The following is a 25,312-nucleotide window of genomic DNA, read 5'->3' as shown; positions in this document are numbered from 1 at the left end:
TTGTGGTCTTGAAGGCGGAGCTGTAGTCAATGAATAGGAGTCTGACGCAGGAGTCCTTGTTGTCTAGATGCTTCACGGATGAGTGTAGGGCCAGGGAGATAGCTTCTGCTGTGGAGCGGTTGTGGTGGTATGCAAATTGCAGTGGATCAAGGCATTCTGGGAGTATGGAGTTGATGTATCTCATGACCAAACTCTCGAAGCACTTCATAATGTTAGATATCAAGGCCACTGGACGGTGGTCATTGAGACACATTGTCTGGTTGTTCTTTGGCACCAGTATGATGGTTGTCTTCTTGAAGCAGGTGGGAACCTTGGAACGGAGTAGGGAGAGGTTGAAGATGTCCACAAACACACCTGGCAATTGGTTCGCACAGGATCTGAGTGCACGACCAGGGACTCAGTCAGGACATGCTGTTTTCCGAGGGTTCACTTTCAAGAAGGCCAATTTGACTTTGGAGGCTGTGTCCGAAGCTGCTGGGGCAGTTGATAGCAGTTTTTGATTTCCTGCTCAAAGCGAGTATAGAATGCATTGAGTTTATCTGGGAGGGGTGCGCTGTTGTTGGAGATTCTACTCGGGATAGCTGGGGAACAGAGCTTGGAGTGGGAACCAAAATAATGACTTCAATCTTCCCAATATTTAATTGGAGGAGTTTGGTGCTCATCGGGTATCTGATATCAGAGAAGCAGTCTGATAATTTTAGTAACAGTGGAGGAGCTGAGAGAGCTAGTGGGGGGATGTGATAGAAATCTACTTTTCTTATAGGTAATAAAAGTTTAAAGGAAGAAATTATTTAGTGACATTATACAACTGAAGGTCATATATTAGCAATGACAGCAGAAAATGCTAAGAGCATGGGAAAGGATCAGATGAGGAAGTCAGTTTGAAACCTGACTATACACTACAAGGCCACGCTACAGAATAAACTCATTGTTATAATTACTGTGCAAAGTTCCCAGTTCCAGAAAACATGGTGAGAAACATGGTTTGATCACACTATATTATGAAAACATACAGAAACTGGACCATAGCTTGGAAGTTAAAAACAGTAGCAGCCTCAGCCCAGTCCGAAGCAGCAGCTGCTGCCAGTAGCGCAACAACCCCAGCAAAAATTATTACTCCTCCTCCCCCTCCGGTAACACCAACCCCGGCCACTGTTCTTACTCCGATAAACAATTCCAGAAAAGAGAGGAAATGTCTTTTTTGTGGTGAAGACGGCCATTTTGCCAATTCATGCCCTTTCAGATTACAGGGGTTCAACTTACATGACTACAAAATGAATTCCTACGATCGAGACCCACCCCGACTCATTCAGGGATCCGCCCCGAGAGAGCAGCACGACGCAGAAAAAAACTAACTGATCCCACTCTCATTCACGTAACTTTAAATTATTTAATTGAAAACAAAAAGGATGGACTGTATTTATCATTGAGAGTGGGAGGCCAACAAATTGAGTTCCTTATTGATACTGGAACTCACTGGCAGCACGGTAGCACTGTGGATAGCACAATTGCTTCACAGCTCCAGGGCCCCAGGTTCGATTCCGGCTTGGGTCACTGTCTGTGCGGAGTCTGCACATCCTCCCCATGTGTGCGTGGGTTTCCTCCGGGTGCTCCAGTTTCCTCCCACAGTCCAAAGGTGTGCAGGTTAGATGGATTGGCCATGATAAATTGCCCTTAGTGCCCAAAATTGCCCTTAGTGTTGGGTGTTACTGGGTTATGGAGATAGGGTGGACGTGTTGACCTTGGGTAGGGTGCTCTTTCCAAGAGCCGCTGCAGACTCGATGGGCCGAATGGCCTCCTTCTGCACTGTAAATTCTATGATGATAACTGTATATACCAGTCTTTCCCAAACCGTTGCTCACTTTTTTCCCTTAAATAAACAGGTGATTGTAGCTTATGCAGCAAAAGGTGAACCATTAACCCTGCAACAAACCAAACCCACGTTGCTTGAATTTGGCACACATCAACTGATAGCCTCCATCTGGATATTGCCAATAACACAGGTCCTTCTCAGCATGGGCACACTGGCACAATTAAATTTTTCTCTTAATTTTGAAAATGGAAAAGTCATATGGTCCACCAGACATTTCAAAAATAAACAATTGGAGCCACACACAATTTGGGCAAAGGACAAAAATAATTGTGGCTTATTCAACATGGAACCAACATCAACAGTTTTGAAAGAAGCTAATTTTTACTTCCATCAAACACCGTACATCCATCATTTTTGCTCCTTGGGAAAGAGCAAAAGGGGGGAAAAGATGAAAAACATGATTATGTGGAAGTAACTGTGCCAACTTCAGCCAGGAAGGCTACAGCCACCCAACACAATAGTTCCCAGCCAGGAACTAGTGACTTAAGAAAGCCAGACAGTGATGCTTTACTTAGTAACTGTCAAAAATTTATGTCAGTTCTGCTTATCAACAGGTTTTGGCGGCCTGGAAAAATATTCCTGAGGGGGGTCACGACTTGGCGCCCGGTGAATCCATCTACATAAAAGAACTACAGCACAAACCAGTAGAGGACAAGTGAGAGTGTCCTTATTTGAAGTGCACGTACCAAAATCAGAAAAAAATGTAAACATTTTTGCCACAATTTTGATTTTCAGTTACATGATTGGCCTAACAGGCCTTACCCAGGAGTTAAATGACAATACGTTTCTTCATATGTCCAGTGTTTATGTTGAAAATTTCAACATCTCCAAATGTTGGGTGTGTATTGTAATTCCTACCCACTCAGGAGAAGCTATCCCTTTCTTATCTATTCCTTTTAACACTTCAGAAACAGCAGAATGGCATGTTTTTCATTTACTAGAAATGAAATACAGGCTTGTGTCTCAAAGGAAAACTCTGTCTGTGAAAAAGCATTTTTGCAAACTTTAAACAAGGCCATTTAGAGCAAGTTGATAATGACAAGTACAGAGAAGCTGCCCTAAACATTCAGTCATATATTCTCCCTTCCCTTGTACTGGCGAGTTAGCAACAGTTATTGTGTTCTAAAAAAATGTTTAAAATTAGTTTGGATAGGAAATTAAACTTCATGCAATGTAAAACTCTGATTTTAAAAAAATTCAAACCGCTAGGATTCAAGAGAGGGGTTTGAAAGCAAACAACCCATGTTTAGGTCAGATTGTTCCAAAACAAAGTTAAGACGAGTTTGGCAGCAATCCAATTTTAACTCCCCAGTCCACTTAGGTGATAAAAAATGTTGATCACGTACAGAGACGCAAATGGCATCATTCCAAGTTCTCTGCCCACTCTCCGACTCTTTTGTTTCTGTAGGGAAATTAACCATTTCATCAGGCATGTTTATCTGTTAGGATGGCACTTGACTATTTGCCAGCCGAAAAAGGTGGCATCTGTGCCGTGATTGGTGCAGAGTGTTGCACCTACATCCCAGATAATTCAGAAGATGTCAAAGACTTGGCAATACACATCCAAGACAAAGTTAAAAAAACTTGACTAATCCTCTGGTTACACTCTTTGAGGTTGGCTTTCCGGGTGGTTGGGTGTCACAGGAATTAACATCATTCAGGGACTTTTCTTATTTTGCATATTTGGACTTAGCATTTACATACTGATTTTGCTGATCAGATACTTTGGCTAAAGCATGCCTACCCAAAGTGCCTAACCAATCCACATGGTTCATAGTAATCCATATGCACCACCAGCCAACAACATCGAAATAAACAGTTTCTGTTGAACTATTATTTACTGCATTATTATTGCATTATTGATCATTTTATTACTGAATTATATAATCAATTTTAATAATCATTTTACCAATTATTAATAAACCATTTACTCAACTTCTATTATTAATGATTTGTTATTTTACTGTATAATCATTTTATTTGTATACATGAAATATTACCAGAATGTTTGTAACGCTTTGCAAAGCTTTGTCCGCTCCATTGTTGAAGGCTGTTCTCAAACAAGTGAACCACTGAAAACAATGTGAATGAGTTCCTCTCCATGCTTATCTCTATCCTATTCCATTTCTTCCTTAATTTCTATTTTATTTTGATTCATCTCATTTAATCCTTTGAATAATCAAAGGTGGACTGATAGAAATCTACTTTTCTTAAAGGTAATAAAAGTTTAAAGGAAGAAATTATTTAGTGATATTATACTATTAAAAGTCATATATTAGCCATGACAGCGGAAATGCTAAGAGCATGGGAAAGGATCAGATAAGGAGGTCAGTTTGAAAACTGACTTTTCACTGCAAGGACCTACTGCAGAATAAACTCACTTATCATTACTGGGCAAAGATCCCAGTTTTAGAAAACATTGTGGGAAACAGGTGGTTTGTTCACACCATATTATGGAAGGATACAGAAATTCTCTCACACCACTTTATCTCTTAAAACCTGATAGACAGACATTTTGGTCGAATTAGATGAATTATAATTATTTTAACCCAATCACAATCAGAAAGGGGACAGAACCTTAAAAGATTGTGATTTCCTTAAGAGACCGGGAGAGAACCTTTTTTGGTCTCTCCGAAATCATCTTTAATCTAACCTTTGAAACCTGTTCTTTTGCTTTTACTTTGCAAACTGCTATTTCCTTTTGTTTCATTTTTGTATTGTGCATTTTGATCTGAAGAAATTACCACGAACTGAATTGTATTTTGAATTCAACTCAACCATCTATATTTGCGTTGGAGAAACAAACTTTCTAAATTCTGTACTCGCATCAGTAGACTTTAAAACTGACACAAATAAAGCTATACTTTACTTCACCCAAGAACTTCAGTCTCAAGTTCTGTCGATTAATATATAGTGCGGCGACACATAAATATATTAACAAAGTACAGATCCATCAGGGTGGGAGACATTAACATTCATGTGAAAACTAACACTTTCGGATGATATCACCAAGGGGCAGAATGTAAATGAGAAATCGGACGGAACCAAGCATAGATACTTGAGGGACTTCAGAGGAAATATTGTAGGGGTAGGAAGAGAAGCCATTGCAAGTGATTCTCTGGATATGCTTAGATAGATAAGAGATGGTGGTAATATCATTGGACTAATCCAGAGGTCCAAGTTAAAGCTCTGGGTCCATGTGTTCAAATCTATTCAGTAGTGAAAATCTAGCCAAAAGTGAATTTAGAAAAGCCCAAGTCACTTTCCTTGGCCATACAATCGGACAGGGTTGAATGGTCCCACGGGATGTGAAAACAAAAGTTATTGGGGAGTTTCTGATACCCTTGACACAACGGGAAATAATGCGGTTTCTTGGTATGAGTGGATTTTACTGGAAATTTGTACCAAATTTTAGCAGTGTGGTCGCTCCACTGACGGACTTGCTCAAGAAGCGTAACAAATTCCAGTGGACAGTCAACAGGCATTTGACGGCCTGAAGGCTGTGTTAACCACTGCTCCTGTGTTAGTCATCCCAAATTATACCAAACCATTCAAACTGGCTGTTGATGCAAGTGATGTGGACGTAGGTGTGGTGCTTCTATAAGATGACGACGAGGGGCTAGAGCGGCCTGTTGGTTATTTTTCAAAGAAATTGAATTCTCACCAGAAAAAATATTCGGCGATTGAGAAGGAGACTTTGAGTTTGGTGCTGGCTTTGCAACATTTTCACATTTATGTGACCAACAATCCATCTGACACCATTATATATACTGATCATAATCCTTTGACATTTTTGGAGCGATACCGGAATAACAATGCAAGGCTGTTTTGCTGGAGTTTATTGTTACAGCCATTTCATTTAAAAATAATACATGTGGCAGGACGGGAAAATGTGATAGGCGATGCTTTGTCATGAATGTGATGAATGGAAGGGTTTCAGTTGGAGGAAGAAGAACGGGAAAGATGGACTTGACTATTATGCCTGTTTGCGTGTGTTTTTTTAAAAAACAAAAACGTATATTTACTGTGTGCATTTCTTAGTGGATGGTGCAAAAGTGAAAAATGAAACCATCTTGAAGTTGATGGTTTATTTATTTTTTCTTGGGGGAGGTGTCATGTGAGAGTGCCTTTAAGAATTGGATGTTTAAGAAATGTACCTTACTGAAGTGATGTCAAAGTGGGGGAGCTGAGCTCACTTCTGCTTTTTGGGAGTTTTAGTTTCAGTTTGAAGAAAGCTTGGGTGTGGCTGTGAACTGCATTGGTGGTGATCTCTGCCATGAAGGACTATCTCTTAATCCTTTGGTGAAATTGGAATTGTAAAAAGGTCTCAGTATTGAATATAAATCTAATATGCTTCTGTTTGAAGGATTTGTTAAGTCTTTTGGATGTGTAAAGGAACAGTTTTCAGGATTGGGTAGTGTTGTATTATTTTCGGAGTTATCTTTGAAGTAAGGGGTGTTAAGAGATCCAATGTTTATTTAAAAGGTTAATTTGAGTTCATGGAATAAACATTGTTTTGTTTTAAAAACCATGTGTCCATAATTGTAATACTACACATGGGGAACAAGCCATGTGCTTCAAAAGCAACAATCCATTAAAGGTGGCGGTTGGCTGAACTCCATGATACATTTTGGGGTTCTGAAAACACCTCTCCCTTAACATTAGAAATGTTGAGTACGAATCCTAGCCTACTTTCTGCTCTGTAATCTTTGGGCCACGAAAGTTACTTATAGTATTAATGTTGATGTCCAGTGTGAGAAAAGCTAACTTGGCAATGGCAATAACAAATGTGGATATTTATTGCCTTATATGCTTCAATCAATCATTTAGTTAACCAGTTGAGCCTTCGGGTGAATATATTTTACACTTGCACCATTTCACATCCTTACAAGATATACAAATAATTTAATTTTGGAGTGATGCACAAAATACTGAATATGATTACTGATAATGTTGCTCTGCAGAGCCGGCACTGGCATGACCAATGAAATAGCCCCTTCTGTGTCGTAAACATTTTATGATTCTATTTAAACGAAGCACACAAATGATTATAAATTAAAATTTTGCAACAGAATTTTGATAATTTGTGTTTCCAACATAGATTATATGTAATTCATTTAAAGCAAGTTCAATTCTTGAATCCGAAACTATTCTAGCTACACACATATGAAAGTTATTCGACTGCTGTTTTAGAGTAGTCTTTCAGTAATATCTGCCAAGCATCATTTCATGTATGATTAAAATTACAATATAAAGAATTTAGTTGAGAATGGCAGAAATTATACACATACCACCCAATACTCTGAACTTCACATCTTCCTTGAGTGCAGAGTTACACAAAGTGCACGTGAAGTCATTTCGCACGGTTGCTGATTCTGTAGCACCTACAGTATGCACCCGAATGTACTGAAAACCTAATAATAATAATCTTTATCAGTGTCACAAGTGGGCTTACATTAATACTGCAATGAAGTTACTGTGAAAATCCCCGAGTCGCCACACTACAGCGCCTGTTCGGGTACACTGAGGGAGAATTCAGAATGACAAATTCACCTAACAAGCACATCTTTCGGGACTTGTGGGAGGAAACCAGAGCACCTGGAAGAAACCCACGCAGACAGGGGGGATCATGCAGACTCTGCACAGATAGTGACCCAAGCCAGGAATTGAACACCTGGTCCCTGGCGCTGTGAAGCAACAGTGCTAACCACTGTGCTACAATGCTGCCCATAGTATATGTAATGATATTAGACATTTTAAAGAAATAATATTTAAATCCCTTACAAACTCTGGTGGAAAATTATGCATTGTGCTAATTGACTATGCTTGAAGTCAAAGTCATAAATTGCAGACCCCAAATTTCTCAACTGATACATTTGGACCTCAGTGGAGCTGGCCACTCTCTCATAGAACCAAATGTTAGCTATTCTCAGTGGTAGCATTTGCAACAGAGCCAAAAGGTCCTGACTAACATTTATCCATGAACCAATACCTCTGAAATAGATGAATCAGTCATTCATCAAATTTTTGACATGTGACACTTTGCTGTACTCAAACAACAGTGATATTTAAAAAATAAATTGGGATATCCTGCCAATTTGGTAGGTACTATATATTGACATGTTACATTTATATAGCGCCTTTAACATAATGAAATGTTCCAAGGTGCTTCACTGGAGCATTATAAAATAAAGACTGATTCACATAAGGAGACATTAGGTCAGTTGATCAAAAGTTTGGTCAAAGAGGCAAGTTTTAATAACTGTCTTAAAGAAGGAAATGAGAATAATTAGGAAAAGAGTAGGTCCAATTAGGGATCATATAGGGAAGGTGTGTGTGGACCTGAAAGATGTGGGTACAGTCCTTATTGAATACTTTGTGTCGGTCTTCACAACGGAAAAGGACAACGTAGCTGTAGACATCAGGATGGAGGATTGTGAAATATTAGAGGAAATTAACAGAGTGAGGAGGTACTAGCAGGTATAGCAGCTTTAAAAGTGGATAAACCCACAGGCCCAGATGAGATGCATTCCAGGCTGTTGAGGGAGGTGATATCAGGAGTATTTGGCAGTCATTTTCAATACATTTCTGGCCACAAGTGAGGTGCCAGAGGATTGCTGACATTGTCCCATTATTTAAAAAAAAGGGAGGTAGGGATGGACCAGGAAATTATAAGCCAGCCAGTCTAACCTCGGTGGATGGTAAGTTACTAGGAAACATTCTGAGGGATAGACTATACCTGCATCTGGACCGACATGGATTAATCAGTGCTAGTCAGCATGGATTTGCTAAAGGAAGATCATGTTTAATAAATTGAATAAATTCTTTGAGGAGGTAACAAGGAATGCTGATGAGGGCAATGCACTTGATATGGTCCATATGGACTTTAGCAAGGTTTTTGATTAGGTTCCTCAAGAAAGTAAGGACCCATGGGATCCAAGGCAAAGTGGCACATTGGATCCAAAATTCACTGAGAGGCAGGAAACAGGGTGATGGTAGAGGCATACTTCTGTGACTGGGAGTCGGTTTCCAATGGGGTTCCGCAGGACTCAGTTTGGGGTCCTTGCTATTTGTGATGTACATTATAGATTTTGTCTTAAATATAGGGGAATGATCAAGAAGTTTGCAAATGACACAAGAATTGGTAGAGTGGTAAATAATGAGGGAGATAGCCAGAGAATGCAGGAGGATATAAGCTGCAGAGTGCTTAGGTGCAGAGGGATCTGGGTGTCCTTGTGCATGAATCACAGAAAACGAATATCCAGGGACAGCAGGTAATAAGGAAGACAAATGGAATTGTGGCCTTTATAGCTAAAGGAATAGAGTATAAAAGTAGGGAAGTGTTGCTGTAACTGTTAAAGGCACTGGTGAGGCTTACCTGGAATACTGTGTACAGTTTTGGTCCTCTTATTTGAGGAGGGATGTAGTTGCATTGGAGGCAGTTCAGAGGAGGTTCACGAGATTGATTCCCGAGATGAGGGGATGAAGAGAGATTGAGCAATTTAAACCTATATTCTGTGGAGAGCGGCTGTATTTTAGGCACAATAAAATCGGACAATTTAAATTAAGAACTGGACATTTAAAATCAATCCACAGCCAGCTCCAACAACGGCCTGATAGGATTTCAAACTTTGCCAAGTTCGAATACACTGAACTCAGACAAACTGCCAGGACATGTCTGGGCCTGCCCTGTCAATCACCTATCAGGAGATAATTGAGTCTATGCATATGGAGCGATTTGCTTTGGGTCGCCCAGATAAAGCCAGACGTGCTGGCACCCAGTTTTCCCGCCGTTACCATACATGGTTCAAGGTTACGTGCAAACAATGCCTCTTGCAATGGACCCCTATGGGTGGATACCTGGTTTCCTGCTGAGTAGCCATCAGTAACTCCGTTGGATATTGTGGCCCCCACCCAAGACTCCATTGGCTGAGGGCCAGAGAAGTTTCTGGAAAGGTATGGGAAGGGTATAAGAATTGACCCCAAGATCCTCCCCAGCATAGACTCGGCTCGGAGGTACTCGAGAAGATTGGACCAGAGATGGAAGGAAGCAGCTTGCAGGACCTATCTTCGCGAAAGAAGCCCCTTAGGAGTTCGAGACTCAGAGTACTGGTTCCACAGCTCGACTGAGTCCATTGGCTTGGGTAGTATTAAGAATCTTGGGACTGTTATTAGTGGGATAATTTACGGGTAACTGTTTTACTATGTGTTAAATAAACTTGGCTGAATTATATATTTGTGTTGTCCTTTGTTCGTCTCGCCAATAAAGAATACCTGGGTAAAATGTTTGAGTAAATAAACTGATCGAAGTGTCTGAAGTTTTACTGGCAACACTCTCGGGTTTAGATGAATGAGAGGAGATTTAATTGAGGTACATAAGATGATAAACGGTCTTGACAAAGTAGACGTAAAATGGATGCTTCCTCTTGTGGGGCATTCTAGAACAAGAGGTCATAGTTTTAGGTTAAGGGGTATCAGATTTTAAACCGAGATGAGGAGAAATTACTGCTCTCAAAAGGTTGTGAATCCGAGATGAGGAGAAATTACTTCTCTCAAAAGGTTGTGAATCTGTTGCATTCACTACCCCAGAGCTTGATGGATGTCGGGACACTAAGGAGGAGATAGATACTTTTCTTTGAAAAATATTTTAATTCAAATTTTCAACATCTTAACAATACTATACAACACCCCCCCCCACCCCTTGACAACGACCAGGTCCCCAAAATGTTAAACAAACAAAGCTGATCTCTGATGGAACACATCCTGCGCTTCTCTGAGAGCAAATTTCACCTTCTCAAAATACAGGAACTCCATTAGATTCCCCAGTCACACAAAGGCACGGGGGGAGAAGCTGACCTCCATCCAAACACAACCCGCCTGCAAGCAATCAATGAAGCAATGGTTAAAACCTATGCCCCCGTATCCATTTGCAGCTCCAACAGGTCTGACACCCTGATTATGGCTTCCAGCTCTAAGTCCACGTGCGGAACCTCTGACATGGTCATGTTCTGTGTTGTGGCCGTAGCATTGATGCACGCAGAACATCTAGTTCGTTGACTAGTAAGATGGTTTTATTAACACGATGAACACGTGGAAAGATAACTAACGAACTATGATACAAATGGTAACAAAATAAATGAATTTGGTGAATTCTCCTGGAGCTACTTCTAGTGCAACTATCCTCTTGTATGACTTGGGGCTGTCGGGAAGGTAAGTTTCCCGTTTTAAAAACTTACCTTACAGGAAAAGCAGCCTTCAGTTTTTCAGCAGTAGCAGCGAGAGCAGTAACCAGGGGTCTTTCGGGAAGGTAAGTTTACCGTTTTAAAAACTTACCTTACAGGAGAAGCGGCCTTTGTTTTTCAACTAACTTTTCTTTTTCGGAATTGTTTTTTGTTCGTTTCAGAGCAGCAGGAAACCGGAAGTCGGCTGTGGGGATTTCTGGGAAGGTGTGTAGTACCTGTATATAAGTTGGGCGGTCCACCCTTCCACCTCCTCTAACCTAAGGGGTTGAGTGAATATCAGGTAAGATCTTCCTTTCTTTTTCTTGTTTTATCTAGAGGAGATGCCAGGGAAGCCAGTGCAATGTTCCTCCTGCAGAATGTTTGAGGTGAGGGACGCCGTCAGTGTCCCTGCTAATGTCACCTGTGGGAAGTGCACCCATCTCCAGCTCCTCAGAAACCATGTTAGGGAACTGGAGCTGGATGAACTTCGGGTCATTCGGGAGGCAGAGGTGGTCATAGATAGAAGCTTCAGGGCTGTAGTTACTCCGAAGAATGAAGATAGATGGGTGACAGTGAGAGGGGCTGGGAGGAAGCCGTCAGTACAGGGATCCACTGTGGTCATTCCCCTTAGTAACAAGTATACCGCTTTGGATACTGGTTGGGGGGGGGGGGGGGTGGCTTACCAGAGGTAAGCCATGGGGTACAGGTCTCTGACACAGAGTCTGTCCCTGTTGCTCAGAAGGGAAGGGGGGAGAGGAGTAGAGCATTAGTCATTGGTGACTCCATAGTTAGGGGGATAGATAGGAGATTCTGTGGGAACGAGAGAGACTCGCGGTTGGTGTGTTGCCTCCCAGGTGCCAGGGTCCATGATGTCTCGGATCGTGTTTTTGGGATCCTTAAGGGGGAGGAGGAGCAGCCCCAAGTCGTGGTCCACATAGGCACCAATGACATAGATAGGAAAAGGGATAGGGATATAAGGCAGGAATTCAGGGAGCTAGGGTGGAAACGTAGAGCTAGAACAAACAGAGTTATTATCTCTGGGTTGTTAGCCGTGCCACGTGCTAGCAAGACGAGGAATAGGGAGATAGAGCAGTTGAACACGTGGCCACAGGGATGGTGCAGGAGGGAGGGTTCACATTCCTGGATATTTGGGGCTCATTCTGGGGTAGGTGGGACCTCTACAAATGGGATGGTCTACACCTGGACCAGAGGGGTACCAATATCCTGCGGGGGAAATTTGCTAATGCTCTTCAGGAGGGTTTAAACTAATTCAGCAGGGTGTTTGGAACCTGAATTGTAGCTCCAGTAAACAGGAGGTTGAGAGTAGTGAGGTCATGAGTAAAGTTTCAAGGTTGCAGGAGTGTACCGGAAGGCAGGAAGGTGGTTTACAGTGTGTCTACTTCAACGCCAGGAGCATCCGGAATAAGGTGGGTGAACTTGCAGCTTGGGTTGGTACCTGGGACTTCGATGTTGTGGCTATTTCGGAGATATGGCTAGAGCAGGGACAGGAATGGTTGTTGCAGGTTCTGGGGTTTAGGTATTTCAGTAAGCTCAGGGAAGGTGGTAAAAGAGGGGGAGGGGTGGCATTGTTAGTCAAGGACAGTATTACGGTGGCAGAAAGGACGTTTGATGAGGACTCGTCTACTGAGGTAGTATGGGCTGAGGTTAGAAACAGGAAAGGAGAGGTCACCCTGTTGGGAGTTTTCTATAGGCCTCCGAAAAGTTCCAGAGATGTAGAGGAAAGGATTGCAAAGATGATTCTGGATAGGAGCGAAAATAACAGGGTAGTTGATATGGGGGACTTTAACTTTCCAAAGATTGACTGGAAACGCTATAGATCGAGTACTTTAGATGGGTCTATTTTTGTCCAATGTGTGCAGGAGGGTTTCCTGACACAGTATGTAGATAGGCCAACAAGAGGCAAGGCCACATTGGATTTGGGTACTGGGTAATGAACCAGGACAGGTGCTAGATTTGGAGGTAGGTGAGCACTTTGGTGATAGTGACCACAATTCAGTTACGTTTACTTTAGCAATGGAAAGGGGTAGGTATATACCGCAGGGCAAGAGTTATAGCTGATGGATAGGCAATTATGATGCGATGAGGCAAAACTTAGGATGCATAGGATGGGGAAGGAAACTGCAGGGGATGGGCACAATTGAAATGTGGAGCTCGTTCAAGAAACAGCTACTGCGTGTCCTTGATAAGTATATACCTGTCAGGCAGGGAGGAAGTGGTCGAGCGAGGGAACCGTGGTTTACTAAAATAGTTGAATCACTTGTCAAGAGGAAGAAGGAGGCTTATGTAAAGATGAGACGTGAAGGTTCAGTTCGGGCGCTCGAGAGTTACACGTTAGCTAGGAAGGAACTAAAGAGAGAGCTAAGAAGAACCAGGAGGGGACATGAGAAGTCTTTGGCAGGTAGGATCAAGGATAACCCTAAAGCTTTCTATAGGTATGTCAGGAATAAAAGAATGACGAGGGTAAGAGTAGGGCCAGTCAAGGACACTAGTGGAAACTTTTGCGTGGAGTCCGAGGAGATAGGAGAGATGCTAAATGAATATTTTTCGTCAGTATTCACGCAGGAAAAAGACAATGTTGTCGAGGAGAAAACTGAGATACAGGCTACTAGACTAGAAGAGCTTGAGGTTCATAAGGAGGAGGTGTTAGCAATTCTGGAAAGTGTGAAAATAGATACGTCCCCTGGGCCGGATGGGATTTACCTAGGATTCTCTGGGAAGCTAGGGAGGAGATTGCTGAGCCTTTGGCTTTGATCTTTATGTCGTCATTGCCTACAGGAATAGTGCCAGAAGACTGGAGGATAGCAAATGTTGTCCCCTTGTTCAAGAAGGGAAGTAGAGACAATCCCGGTAACTATAGACCAGTGAGCCTTTCTTCTGTTGTGGGCAAAGTCTTGGAAAGGTTTATAAGAGATAGGATTTATAATCATCTAAAAAGGAATAATTTGATTAGGGATAGTCAACACGGTTTTGTGAAGGATAGGTCGTGCCTCACAAACCTTATTGAGTTCTTTGAGAAGGTTACCAAACAGGTGGACGAAGGTAAAGCAGTTGATGTGGTGTATATGGATTTCAGTAAAGCATTTGATAAGGTTCCCCATGGTAGGCTATTGCAGAAAATACGGAGGCATGGGATTCAGGGTGATTTAGCAGTTTGGATCAGAAATTGGCTCGCTGTAAGAAGACAGAGGCTGGTGATGATGGGAAATGTTCAGCCTGGAGTTCAATTACTAGTGGTGTACCACAAGGATCTGTTTTGGGGTCACTGCTGTTTGTCATTTTTATAAATGACCTGGAGGAGGGCGTAGAAGGTTGGGTGAGTAAATTTTCAGATGACACTAAAGTCGGTGGAGTTGTGGACAGTGCGGAAGGATGTTGCAGGTTACAGAGGGACATAGATAAGCTGCAGAGCTGGGCTGAGAGGTGGCAAATTGAGTTTAATGCTGAAAAGTGTGAGGTGATTCATTTTGGAAGGAGTAACAGGAAGACAGAGTACTGGGCTAATGGTAAGATTCTTGGTAGTGTGGATGAGCAGAGAGATCTCGGTGTCCATGTACATAGATCCCTGAAAGTTGCCACCCAGGTTGATAGGGTTGTTAAGAAGGCGTACGGCGTGTTAGCTTTTATTGGTAGAGGGATTGAGTTTCGGAGCCATGAGGTCATGTTGCAGCTGTACAAAACTCTGGTGTGGCCGCATTTGGAGTATTGCGTGCAGTTCTGGTTGCCGCATTATAGGAAGGATGTGGAAGCATTGGAAAGGGTCCAGAGGAGATTTACCAGGATGTTGCCTGGTATGGAGGGAAGATCTTATGAGGGAAGGCTGAGGGACTTGAGGCTGTTTTCATTAGAGAGAAGAAGGTTAAGAGGTGACTTAATTGAGGCATACAAGATGATCAGAGGATTAGATAGGGTGGACAGTGAGAGATTTTTTCCTCGGATAGTGATGGCTAGCATGAGGGGACATAGCTTTAAATTGAGGGGAGACAGATATAGGACAGATGTCAGAGGTAGGTTCTTTACTCAGAGAGTACTGGAGGCGTGGAATGCCCTGCCTGCAACAGTAGTGGACTCGCCAACATTAAGGGCATTTAAATTGTCATTGGATAAACATATGGATGATAAGGGAATAGTGTAGATGGGCTTTAGGGTTTCACAGGTTGGCGCAACATCGAGGGCCGAAGGGCCTGTACTGCGCTGTAATGTTCTATGTTAATACCAACCGCTGGATCTCTGAAGTCACATGATGGATCTCTATCACCACCTTCAGGTCAGTGGTCATATAGATAACTATATACATTGCTGAGCATATCACCATATCATCCTTCTTTGGAAATGTGAATTTTTAACAAATACAACCGTGCTTTACAAAATATGATATGCATAGTAATTTCAAACATGTTGTATATACAAATTTAACCGTGCTTTACAAAACATGATATGCATAACAATTTCAAATGTGTTCCTCGTACACAGTTCATTGCACATTCAGTCTTTCAGGTGAACAACATGGTCTTGTTGGTCTCCTGAACCTTGACCAATTACGTGATCTTGTTTCACCTTGCAGAAGACCGGTATTCTGGCTGATCTTTGAGTCACCAACCTTTTCGGCCTTGTGAAGCGGTGCTTCTTACTCCGTGTGAGTTCTTGTATATTGGCCTTATTGCCGATGCTTGTGTCTTCACTGTCACGACTGTTGTCTGGTTGACCAACTGTGTCCTCGAATCTTCTCTTACATTTCCTTCTCTTTTCTATAATCAGATCTTTACTTCTTAGCTTTAGTGGATTCATCCGTGAAGTTGGAGTGGTTCACACTCACATCTGCCTGTGCACCTAGAGCATCATTCGTGCTACTGGTCGCTTGCTGCAATGGCTGATTTTGGAACTCCTACTGTAATAGCTGTCTCTGGATCATCTGCTGTTTCTGGCTCTTCTGCCACAATAGCTGATTCTGGTGCCTTTGCTGGATTGAAGAGTTTTGGTTGATCAATGGTGCTTGCGCTCGGATGCTGCATGCCCATCAACGGGTATGGGCAGCACAGATGGGCACCATGGTAGCACAGTGATTAGCACAGTTACTTCACAGCTCCAGGGGTCCCAGGTTCGATTCCCGGCTTGAGTCACTGTCTGTGTGGAGTCTGCACGTTCTCACCGTGTCTGCCTGGGTTTCCTCCAGGTGCTCCGGTTTCCTCCCACAGTCCAATGATCTGCAGGTTAGGTGGATTGGTCATGATAAATTTCCCTTAAGTGTCCAAAAAAGGATAGGTGGGGTTACTGGGTTGTGGGGATAGGGTGGAGGTGTTGGGTTTAAGTAGTGCTCTTTCTAAGGGCCGGTGCAGACTTGATGGGCCGAATGGCCTCCTTCTGCACTGTAAATTCTACGAATCTATGAACTGGTGAGGCATTTAATGTCGGCATACTTTTGGACACCTTTGCAGTTGTAGGCAAGTTTGCGACTTCAGGAATGACCTGCAAACCCTCACATTCACCTGGTATATTAGCCGGATCAATGTCCTCAACATTAGGCATTACTTTTTCACTTTGTGGTTTAGTCTCAATTAGTGGCTCATCCTCATCTGATATAACGATGCATGGTTTGTCTGTTGTTGTAGAACTGCACAAAAATGTATCCAACTGCCTTGCTGCAAGTTTTTTGATGGACTGGCCTCGAGTACTTGGGAATCCGCCGCAGGAACAATTCCCTGACATATGATAGATTATCGTGTTTCTCTGGAGCCAATTTCTCCAAAACGGGGATCATTTCTTCAATTACCAGTTGGCTGTGCGCAGTTTGATGTGCTCTTAGCTAATTTGTCTGCTGTTGCAATCTCACTTTCAACCTCTGCACATTCCAGCTTAGAACTATCATTGTCTTGCAAAAATTGGAAACTACTTGCTATCACCTCATCACTAATGCCAAATAAAGTAATTAAACTTCCTTTGTCACCAATGCCAAATAAACTAAATACATTTTCATGTTCTTCTTCTTCTGGCTCATCATCTGCTTCTTCACCCTCCTCAACATTATCAGCATTATCGTGTGCCACTTCTCCTGAAAAGTATGAAATTGCTTTTGGAATAATGAGTTAATGGAAACAATAACCAACTGCAAACAGCAGCAAGTCACGCCACAGAACCTTCATCCAGTTTCTCATTCTCTGGAATGTCAGGGGGACTAAAAAGATTGAAGAAAGTCATTTGGTACAGTTTTTGTAACTGTTCTACCAATGCGCCAACCGATCCCTCTGCTTCGTGGTAACACTTTTTCCTTTTTTCCAGTCAATGTGGCATCCTGTACATCCTATAATTTGTGGTCCATCAGAAGAGAAAAAATCTGACTCATCATGCTGGGACTTCATTGGGTATGACTTGATCATTGCTTCATTTGTGAAGTACTCATTTGACTCAAACTTAAACTCCAGAGCAAATTCATTTGCTGCCCTGGACTTGAAAATGTCACCTCTAAGTCTTGTAAATGCTTTAGGATGGGCTCATCATGCTCCTGTGTCATGTCACTGAGCAAATCCACATTTGATGACGGTCAACCGGAATTCTGGAATTCCCTTTGGTTCTCCCATCTCTTTGTCTGGTTTATCCTTCCTCCACTTTGACTTTTGCTTGTATCTCATTGGATAACTGCGCCATTGTATCTCGTTGCCAGTTGCAATGATCCTTTGTCGTAGCGCTGTTGAATGTACAATCGCTCATCTAAGTTTAGGGCCTCACACGCATCCGCACTTATGATGGACTCGTGTTCCGTGTCCACAATGGAAAATGGTATGATGTAACTTCTGTTGTGCACTTATGCTATGAGCTCACATGCTCCCAGTGTCACAATCTCATTCCCATGTTATCTTTCAGTAGTCTCGTTTGATTGATGACTTTTGGTTTAACTCGTAGCCCATTCAATTTGGACAAACTGAGAAAGTTGGCTCTTGCACATGTGTCGAGCTTGCATTTGATCAATGTGGCATTCAGCATCACTGGAATTGTCCATCTGTCTTCGATGGTATCAGCATCACCATCACTATTGCCGCAACTGATCAGTAAGACTTCTTCACTCTGCATATTTGGACTCATTGTGTCCTTAGTCGAAATCAGATCAATGAAAAACAATTGATGTTCAGCTCATTGATCGCATTGACTGATCCTGTTTGGTCTATTGTTGGACATGAAAAACATTGCTTGGCAAAGTGATTTGTTCTGCCACACATAATAATATTCTTTATTACTGTCACAAGTAGGATCACATTAACACAGTTAACACATTAACACTAATTAAGTTACTGTGAAAAACCCCCAGCCACATTCCGGCACCTGTTCAGTTCCACAGAGGGAGAATTCAGAATGTCCAAAAGCATGTCTTTCGGGATTTTGAGAGGAAATCGGAGCACCCGGAGGAAACCCATGCAGACACGGGGATAACGTGCAGATTCCGCACAGTGACCCAAGCCGGGAATCGAACCTTGGACCCTGGCACTGTGAAACAACAGTGCTAACCATTGTGCTACTGTGCCACCCAGTTGGAGCACACTTTCCCAAATGTTGGACATTGCTGTAGCCCACGTCGGTTGCCATATCCCTGGCATAAAATGGCGGATCCGGTCAGCCGCTTAAAAAGGCCACTGGCACTAAGACCACGTTTTTGTTCAACTGCATCACAGTGCTGATGGCGCTATCGCCTTCTTCCAGATTGGCGCCATAATGTTTAAGGATGAGCGTACCAATCTGCTGTGCAGCTAGTTCGCTTGCATGACAAATCTTGATAGCGTTTTCCAATTGAAACTCTTCTTCCTTCAATAGCCTCTCACGTACTTTATCATTCGATATCCCGAACATTATCTGATTGTGGATCATCTGCAACTTTAACAAACTAAATTTGTATGACTGCGCCTTCAACCGCAAGTCGGTAAAAAGCTATCAAAAGATTTGCCTGTCTTCTGGGTACGCATATGAAATATATAATCATAGAATTTACAGTGCAGAAAGAGGGCATTCAGCCCATCGAGTCTGCACCAGCCCTTGGATAGGGCACCCTACAGAAGCCCTTACCTCCACCCTATCCCCACAACCCAGTAATCCCACCCGACCTTTTGTTTTGGACATTAAGGGCAATTTTGCATAGGCAATTCACCTAACCTGCACATCTTTGGACTGTGGGGGGAAACCAGAGCACCCGGAGGAAACCCACGCAGACACGAGGAGAATGTGCAGACTCCACACAGACAGTGACCCAAGCCGGTAATCGAACCTGGCACCTTGGATGTTCAAACGTTTCATTTTTCTTCGGACAGCAATGCCAATCAAAGTACTTTATTACTTCAGTGAAGCTCTTCGCTGTTGAACATGAAGGTACAGTATTGTAAATTTCTATTGCTTGATGAACTGCTACCCTGAGCAGCAATGCAATGAGCCTCTCATCAGGCTGTGCCTGCAGGCCAAGGGCTGCAATATAGAGACTGAATTGCTGCTTAAAAACGCGCCAATTCTCATCTACATTACCGGTGACTTGAAGCTGGTGGGGTGTCTTCAGATCTCCCATCTCAAACTTCACAGTCACTCCTTGCTTTGAGTTCCAGTTGCTCGTAGTTTAACTGGTAGGCGGAAGAATTTTTGCTTTTCTTTCTTTAGCTTGCTTCGTCCAGTTTCCTCCATTGTTATCTTCAATTGTTCTACACTCTTGGTACCATGTTATGTTCTGTGTTATTGCCGTAGTACAGTTGCACACAGAACATCTAGTTCTTTGACTATGCATACGCGTATCAGCACAATGGGGCTAAAAAAAACCAATATTTTCCAACTTCAGGCAGGACCAGAACATATGGGCATGATTGGCTGGACCCCTGTCATACCGCTCACAACTGTCCTCCATCCCCTCAAACAGCCGGCTCATCCTTGCCTTTGTTAAGTTCGCCCTACACATTACATTCAACTGATTCAATCCCAGCCTCTCACCCAAGGTCGAGGCATTGACCATTCGCAGCACTTCACACCATAATCTTTCTTCCAGCCCCATCCCCAACTCTTCCTCCCACTTGGCCTTCATCCCTTCCATGAATTCCTTATCCTCCACCATGATTCTACTGTAGATCACTGAAACTCTCCAGCACCCCCACCCCCTCCAACCGACAGCACCTCCTCTAACAACAAGGAGGACTGTGCCACTGCAAAGTTCAGGAAGACCTTGCTTACGAAATTCCGCATCTGCACATACCTGAAGCCGTTCTCACGCTGGAGCGCATACTTCACCCCCAACCCCTCCAAACATGCGAACTGCCCCTCCAGAAACAAATCCCATCCCCGGAACTTCGCACCCATCCTCCCTGGCTTGAATCTATGATTCCCTCTTACCGGCAACACCCGCGAACCTGCCCTCAACTTGAAGTGCTGTCATAATTGCCCCCAAATCTTTAGCATGGCTACCACTACAGGATTATCAGAATACTTCCCAGAAACGGCCAGTAGCAACGCCGTTGCCAGCGCCCGCAACCCAACCCCTTAAAAGAGCGTGCCTTCATCCGCACCCACAAAGCCTATGTCTCCTTACTCCAGCCCTGCACCTTCTCCGCATTCGTTGCCCAATAGTAGTGTAACAGGTTCAGAAGAGCCAAGCCCATCCGACTACTGCCCGCTTTGGAACTCCTCCTTCCTTATCCGGCTCCTTCCCTGCCCACACAAACGACAAAACCAGCCTATACACCCCTCAAAATAATTACTTTGGCAAAACGACACTGGAGCAGAAACAGAAACCGCGGCAAAATCTTCATTTTTACTGCCTGCACCCGACCTGCCAGTGACAAGGAGAGACTGTCCCATCTCACCAAGTCCTCCTTCACCCACCCCACCAGGTCCATGAAATTAAGCTTACAAAGTTGTTCCCAGTCCCGCACCACCTGCAAACCAAATACTTAAAATGGGCATGATTGACTAGGCCCCTCCCACACCACTCACTACCTGGAATGGCAACTCTCCCACTCCCGCCCCTGGACCTCGAGAAGACACCACAAAATATTCACTTTCCTAAATTTAGTTTATACCGCGAAAATGCCCCAAATTTCCTGAGCAGCACCATTATGTCCCTCACCGACGAACCCGGGTCCAAAATGTACAGCAGCAGATCGGCCATGTATAGAGACACACTATGCTCCATTCCCCCCTTACTATCCCCTTCCATAGGTCTGAACCCCTCAGCTCAATGGCCAAGGGCCCAATTCCAACACGAACTGAAGAGGGAACATGGGGCATCCTTGCCTCATTGCAAAATCGTGGGAAGTACCCCGAACTTGTATCTGCACACATGCTGTCGGGTCCTTGTATAACAATTCCACCTGTGCCACAAACTTAGGCCCAATCCAAAATTTCTCCAGCACCACAAACAAATAGTTCCACTCCACCCTGTCAAACGCCTTCTCCGCATCTAAGGTCACCACTACCTCCAACTCCTTTCCCTCTGCCGGAGAAAGCACCATATTCAGCAGCCGCCGTACATTCAACGATAGCTGCCTGCCCTTGATGAACCCAGTCTGATCCACCCCCACCACCTTCGGAAGGCACTCCTCCAGCCTTACTGCCAACACCTTCGCCAGTATCTTGGCATCCACATTCATTAGAGAACTGAGCCTGTATGACCCACACTCCACAGATACTTATCCTTTTTGAGTAATAATAGATGCCTGCCTCATCGTTTCCGGCAATCCTCCCCTTACTATTGCATCCTCAAAAATTTCTACCATCAGTGGCGCCAACTTATCTTTGAACTTCTTATAAAATTCCACTGGGAACCTATCCGGCCCCAGTGCCTCGCCCAACTGCATCTTCCCTATCGCTGCCTGCACTTCTTCCACCCCCAATGGTTCCTCCAAACCGGTCCTCTCCAGCTCTCTCACCTCTGGAAACTCCAGTCGCTCCAGAAATTCCCTCATCTTTGACTCATTCTCCGACGGCTCAAACCTATACAACCACTATAAAAGTCCTTGTTCACCTGCTCTGGTGCCACCACCAATCCACCCGCTCCATCCCGAATCCGCATGATCTCCCTCGCTGCCGCCTGCCAACAAAGCTGGCCTGCCAGCAACCGACTGGTCTTCTCACCATACTCATGAACAACTTCCCTTGCTTGCCTCAACTGCCAAACCACCCTCCCATGGATACAAGATCAAACTTCACCTGCCGCACCAAAGGCCCCAGCTCTGGGTCTTCTGCACATTTTACCATCAACCTCCAAAATCTCCACTATCAGCCGCTGTCGCTCCTAACACCCTTCAGCTTGAATGAAATGACCCCACCACTCATTACTGCCTTCAATGCCTCCCAAACCACTGACAGCAAAACCTCCCCATTTCGGTTAACCTCCACATGCTTTGCACTTTCCTCATCTGAATGCCGAAATTCAGAATCCGCCAACAAACTCACATATAGCCGACGCCCCCCCCCCCAACACCCAAGGAACCAGAGATCGCGGCTGGGACTTGTCCACTTTCGGGTCACCACCATATTCCAATCCCCCACCCCCCAATATCAACTGGCGAGTGTCCAAGTCCGGTATGGCCACTAGCATTTTTCTCACAAACCCACTGTCATTCCAATTTGGGGCATATACGCTAACCAAACAACACTAGCTTCCCTTCCAATGCCCCAGTCACTATCACGTACCTGCCCCCCCGATCCACCACCTCCGTCTCAATTTGGAACCTCATCCGTTTACCCACCAGTATCGCCACTCCCTGGGTCCTGTTGTCGAAAGCCTGAATGGAATACCTGGCTCAGCCAGCCCTTCCTCAGCTTCATCTGATCCTTTACCCTTAGATGGGTCGCCTGTAACAGCACCACGTCCACTTTCTGGACCTTTAAGTGCATGAAAACTGGTGATCTCTTCATCGGCAACCCCCAACCCTCGCATGTTCCACGTCACAACTCTGACCGGGGTTCTTCCAACATCCCCCCCCCCCCCCCCCCCCCCCCCCCCGACCCCCCGACCTGCCATAACCATGCTCCTAGGCCCCGCCCATCCAATGAGACCCAGCCCTGGCCATAGTCACCGTCATCTCCACCCCCCCTCCACTCTTCCCTGAATCCTGTCTACCATGTCCCTGTGGTGAATGTATAAATACTGTTCATTCGTCAATATACTGTGTTGCATTATACCATGCTATTAACCATGTGGGCTTCATCTATGGGCCACTGTGTGGCTTCACCCACAGGGGGAGATGTGGAGCATGTACGGGCTCCGCCCATGGCTCCGTCCCTTATAGGAAGTATAAGAGCAGCAGACCTGCGGGACCTCCTTCAGTATTGTACCGGTCGCAGGCAGGCAAAGTTGTAAACTGATTAAAACCGCTGTTTACTTCGACTCGAGTCTCCGAGTGAATTGATGGTCGCATTAATTTAATCAGCTTAAAGAACTACTATGGAGTGAGCCCTCAAACCCGACAGACTGGAACTCGATCCACAGGCCGAGGAGGCGAAATAAATGTTTTCACGTTGGCTTCGGTGTTTCAAGGTCTACCTGGCAGCGTCGTCGACATCATCCGTCACGGACAAACACAAATTGAGTCTTCTCCACGCACGGGTGAGCCATCGCATTTCTGCCCAACTCAACGAAGCCACCTCCTATACTGAGAACCTCGCGATACTCGAACGCATCTACATGCAGCCTGTGAATGAAGTCTACGTGCGACATATCTTCACTACTCGCCGCCAACGTCCTGGGGAGTCACTAGATGACTATCTGCGCGACCTCAAAGCCCTCGTGCGCGACTGTCACTATCAGGCCGTTACAGCCACTCAGCACATGGAACTCGCCGTCCGAGACGTTTACGTTGCAGGGGTCCGATCGAACTGTATGAGGCAACGCCTGCTCGAAAAAAGGGCCCAGCACCTGGAGGACACGGTAAAACTGGCTACCTCGCCGGAGGTCGCTTTTCAGAGTCTCACTGCGTTCCCGGCCGATCACGCGACTCCCTCATGGGCCCCCGACCACAGACTACCCCAGGCCTGCACCGCGCGGCAGCCCGTCCACCACGGGGGGCTATCTTGCCATTTTTGCGGCCAGCCTCAACACCTCCGGCAACAATGCCCGGCCCACAACGCGAACTGCAGCACTTGTGGGCGAAAAGAACACGTCGCAAAGGTCTGCCTGGCCAAGCCGAAACACTCTAACTCGAATGCACAAACTCGATCCACCGACTCTCAGTCCCGCAGACCCCGTAATGTGGCAGCGGATCTGCCGACCCCGACTCCGCACAACACGTGCGACTCACGGGGGCCGCCATCTTGCCCATCCTCCCCCACGCGGGAAGGAGTCAGAGAAGCCAGCAATAGCCCCTGGAGAGCTCAGGTGATGGTCGTCAAGACCGGGGAAAAGTTCCGGATGTTGGTTGATTACAGCCAGACCATTAACTGGTTTACGCACCTTGATGCGTACCCCCTTCCCCGGATTGCAGACATGGTGAATCAGATAGCGCACTACCGCGTGTTCTCCACGGTGGATCTGAGTCTGCATACCACCAGCTCCCAATCCGCCGGAGGACCGCCACTACACGGCGTTTGAGGCAGACGGACAACTTTTTCATTTCCTCCGGGTCCCTTTTGGCGTCGCGAACGGGGTTTTGGTGTTCCAATGAGCGATGGACCGAATGGTGGACCAGTACGGGCTGTGGGCCACGTTTCCGTACTTGCACAACGTCACCATCTGCGGCCATGATCAGCAGGACCACGACGCCAACCTCCACCGATTTCTCCAAACTGCCCAAAAACTTAACCTCACTTACAACAAGGAGAAATGCGTTTTCTGCACTACCAGGCTAGCCATCCTCGGCTACGTTGTGGAAAACTGGGTCCTAGGGCCCGACCCTGACCGTATGCGCCCCCTCCTACAACTCCCTCTCCCTCACTGTCCCATGGCCCTCATGAGGTGCCTTGGATTTTTTTCCTATTACGCCCAGTGGGTCCCCCAGTATGCGGACAAAGCCCACCCACTATTTAAGGCCACCCTTTTCCCACTGTCAGCCGAGGCTCACCAGGCCATCAACTGCATCAAGGCGGACATCGCCAAAGCCGCCATGAGTGCGGTGGACGGGTCTGTCCCTTCCAGGTGGAGAGCGGCGACGCATCAGAGGTCGCTCTCGCCGCCACCCTTAACCAAGCGTTTTTTTCACCTACCCTCTACTCCTCTGAACTTCGACACTCCTCGGTCGAAAAAGAA

At 45.0% G+C, this 25,312-nt stretch overlaps 1 protein-coding gene across 8 annotated transcripts in view; it reads right to left on the bottom strand.

Annotated features, from left to right (window-relative positions):
- mcmdc2 (minichromosome maintenance domain containing 2) overlaps window positions 1-25,312 on the bottom strand; it is a 196,078-nt gene that overhangs the window by 131,258 nt on the left and 39,508 nt on the right. For 7 of the 8 annotated variants that reach the window (XM_038809519.1, XM_038809520.1, XM_038809525.1 and 4 more), the window contains one exon: window positions 7,165-7,287. The exons of the other annotated variant lie outside the window; for it this stretch is intronic. In XM_038809519.1, the coding sequence (XP_038665447.1) occupies window positions 7,165-7,287 (123 nt within the window). The remainder of the gene's footprint in view (window positions 1-7,164; window positions 7,288-25,312) is intronic. 8 annotated transcript variants of the gene reach the window in all.

This window comes from Scyliorhinus canicula, chromosome 10 (genome assembly GCF_902713615.1).
Source record: "Scyliorhinus canicula chromosome 10, sScyCan1.1, whole genome shotgun sequence".
NCBI classification, from domain to species: domain Eukaryota; kingdom Metazoa; phylum Chordata; class Chondrichthyes; order Carcharhiniformes; family Scyliorhinidae; genus Scyliorhinus; species Scyliorhinus canicula.
The sequence above is the reverse complement of the archived record's forward strand: the minus strand, read 5'-3'. Positions and strand labels throughout refer to the sequence as shown.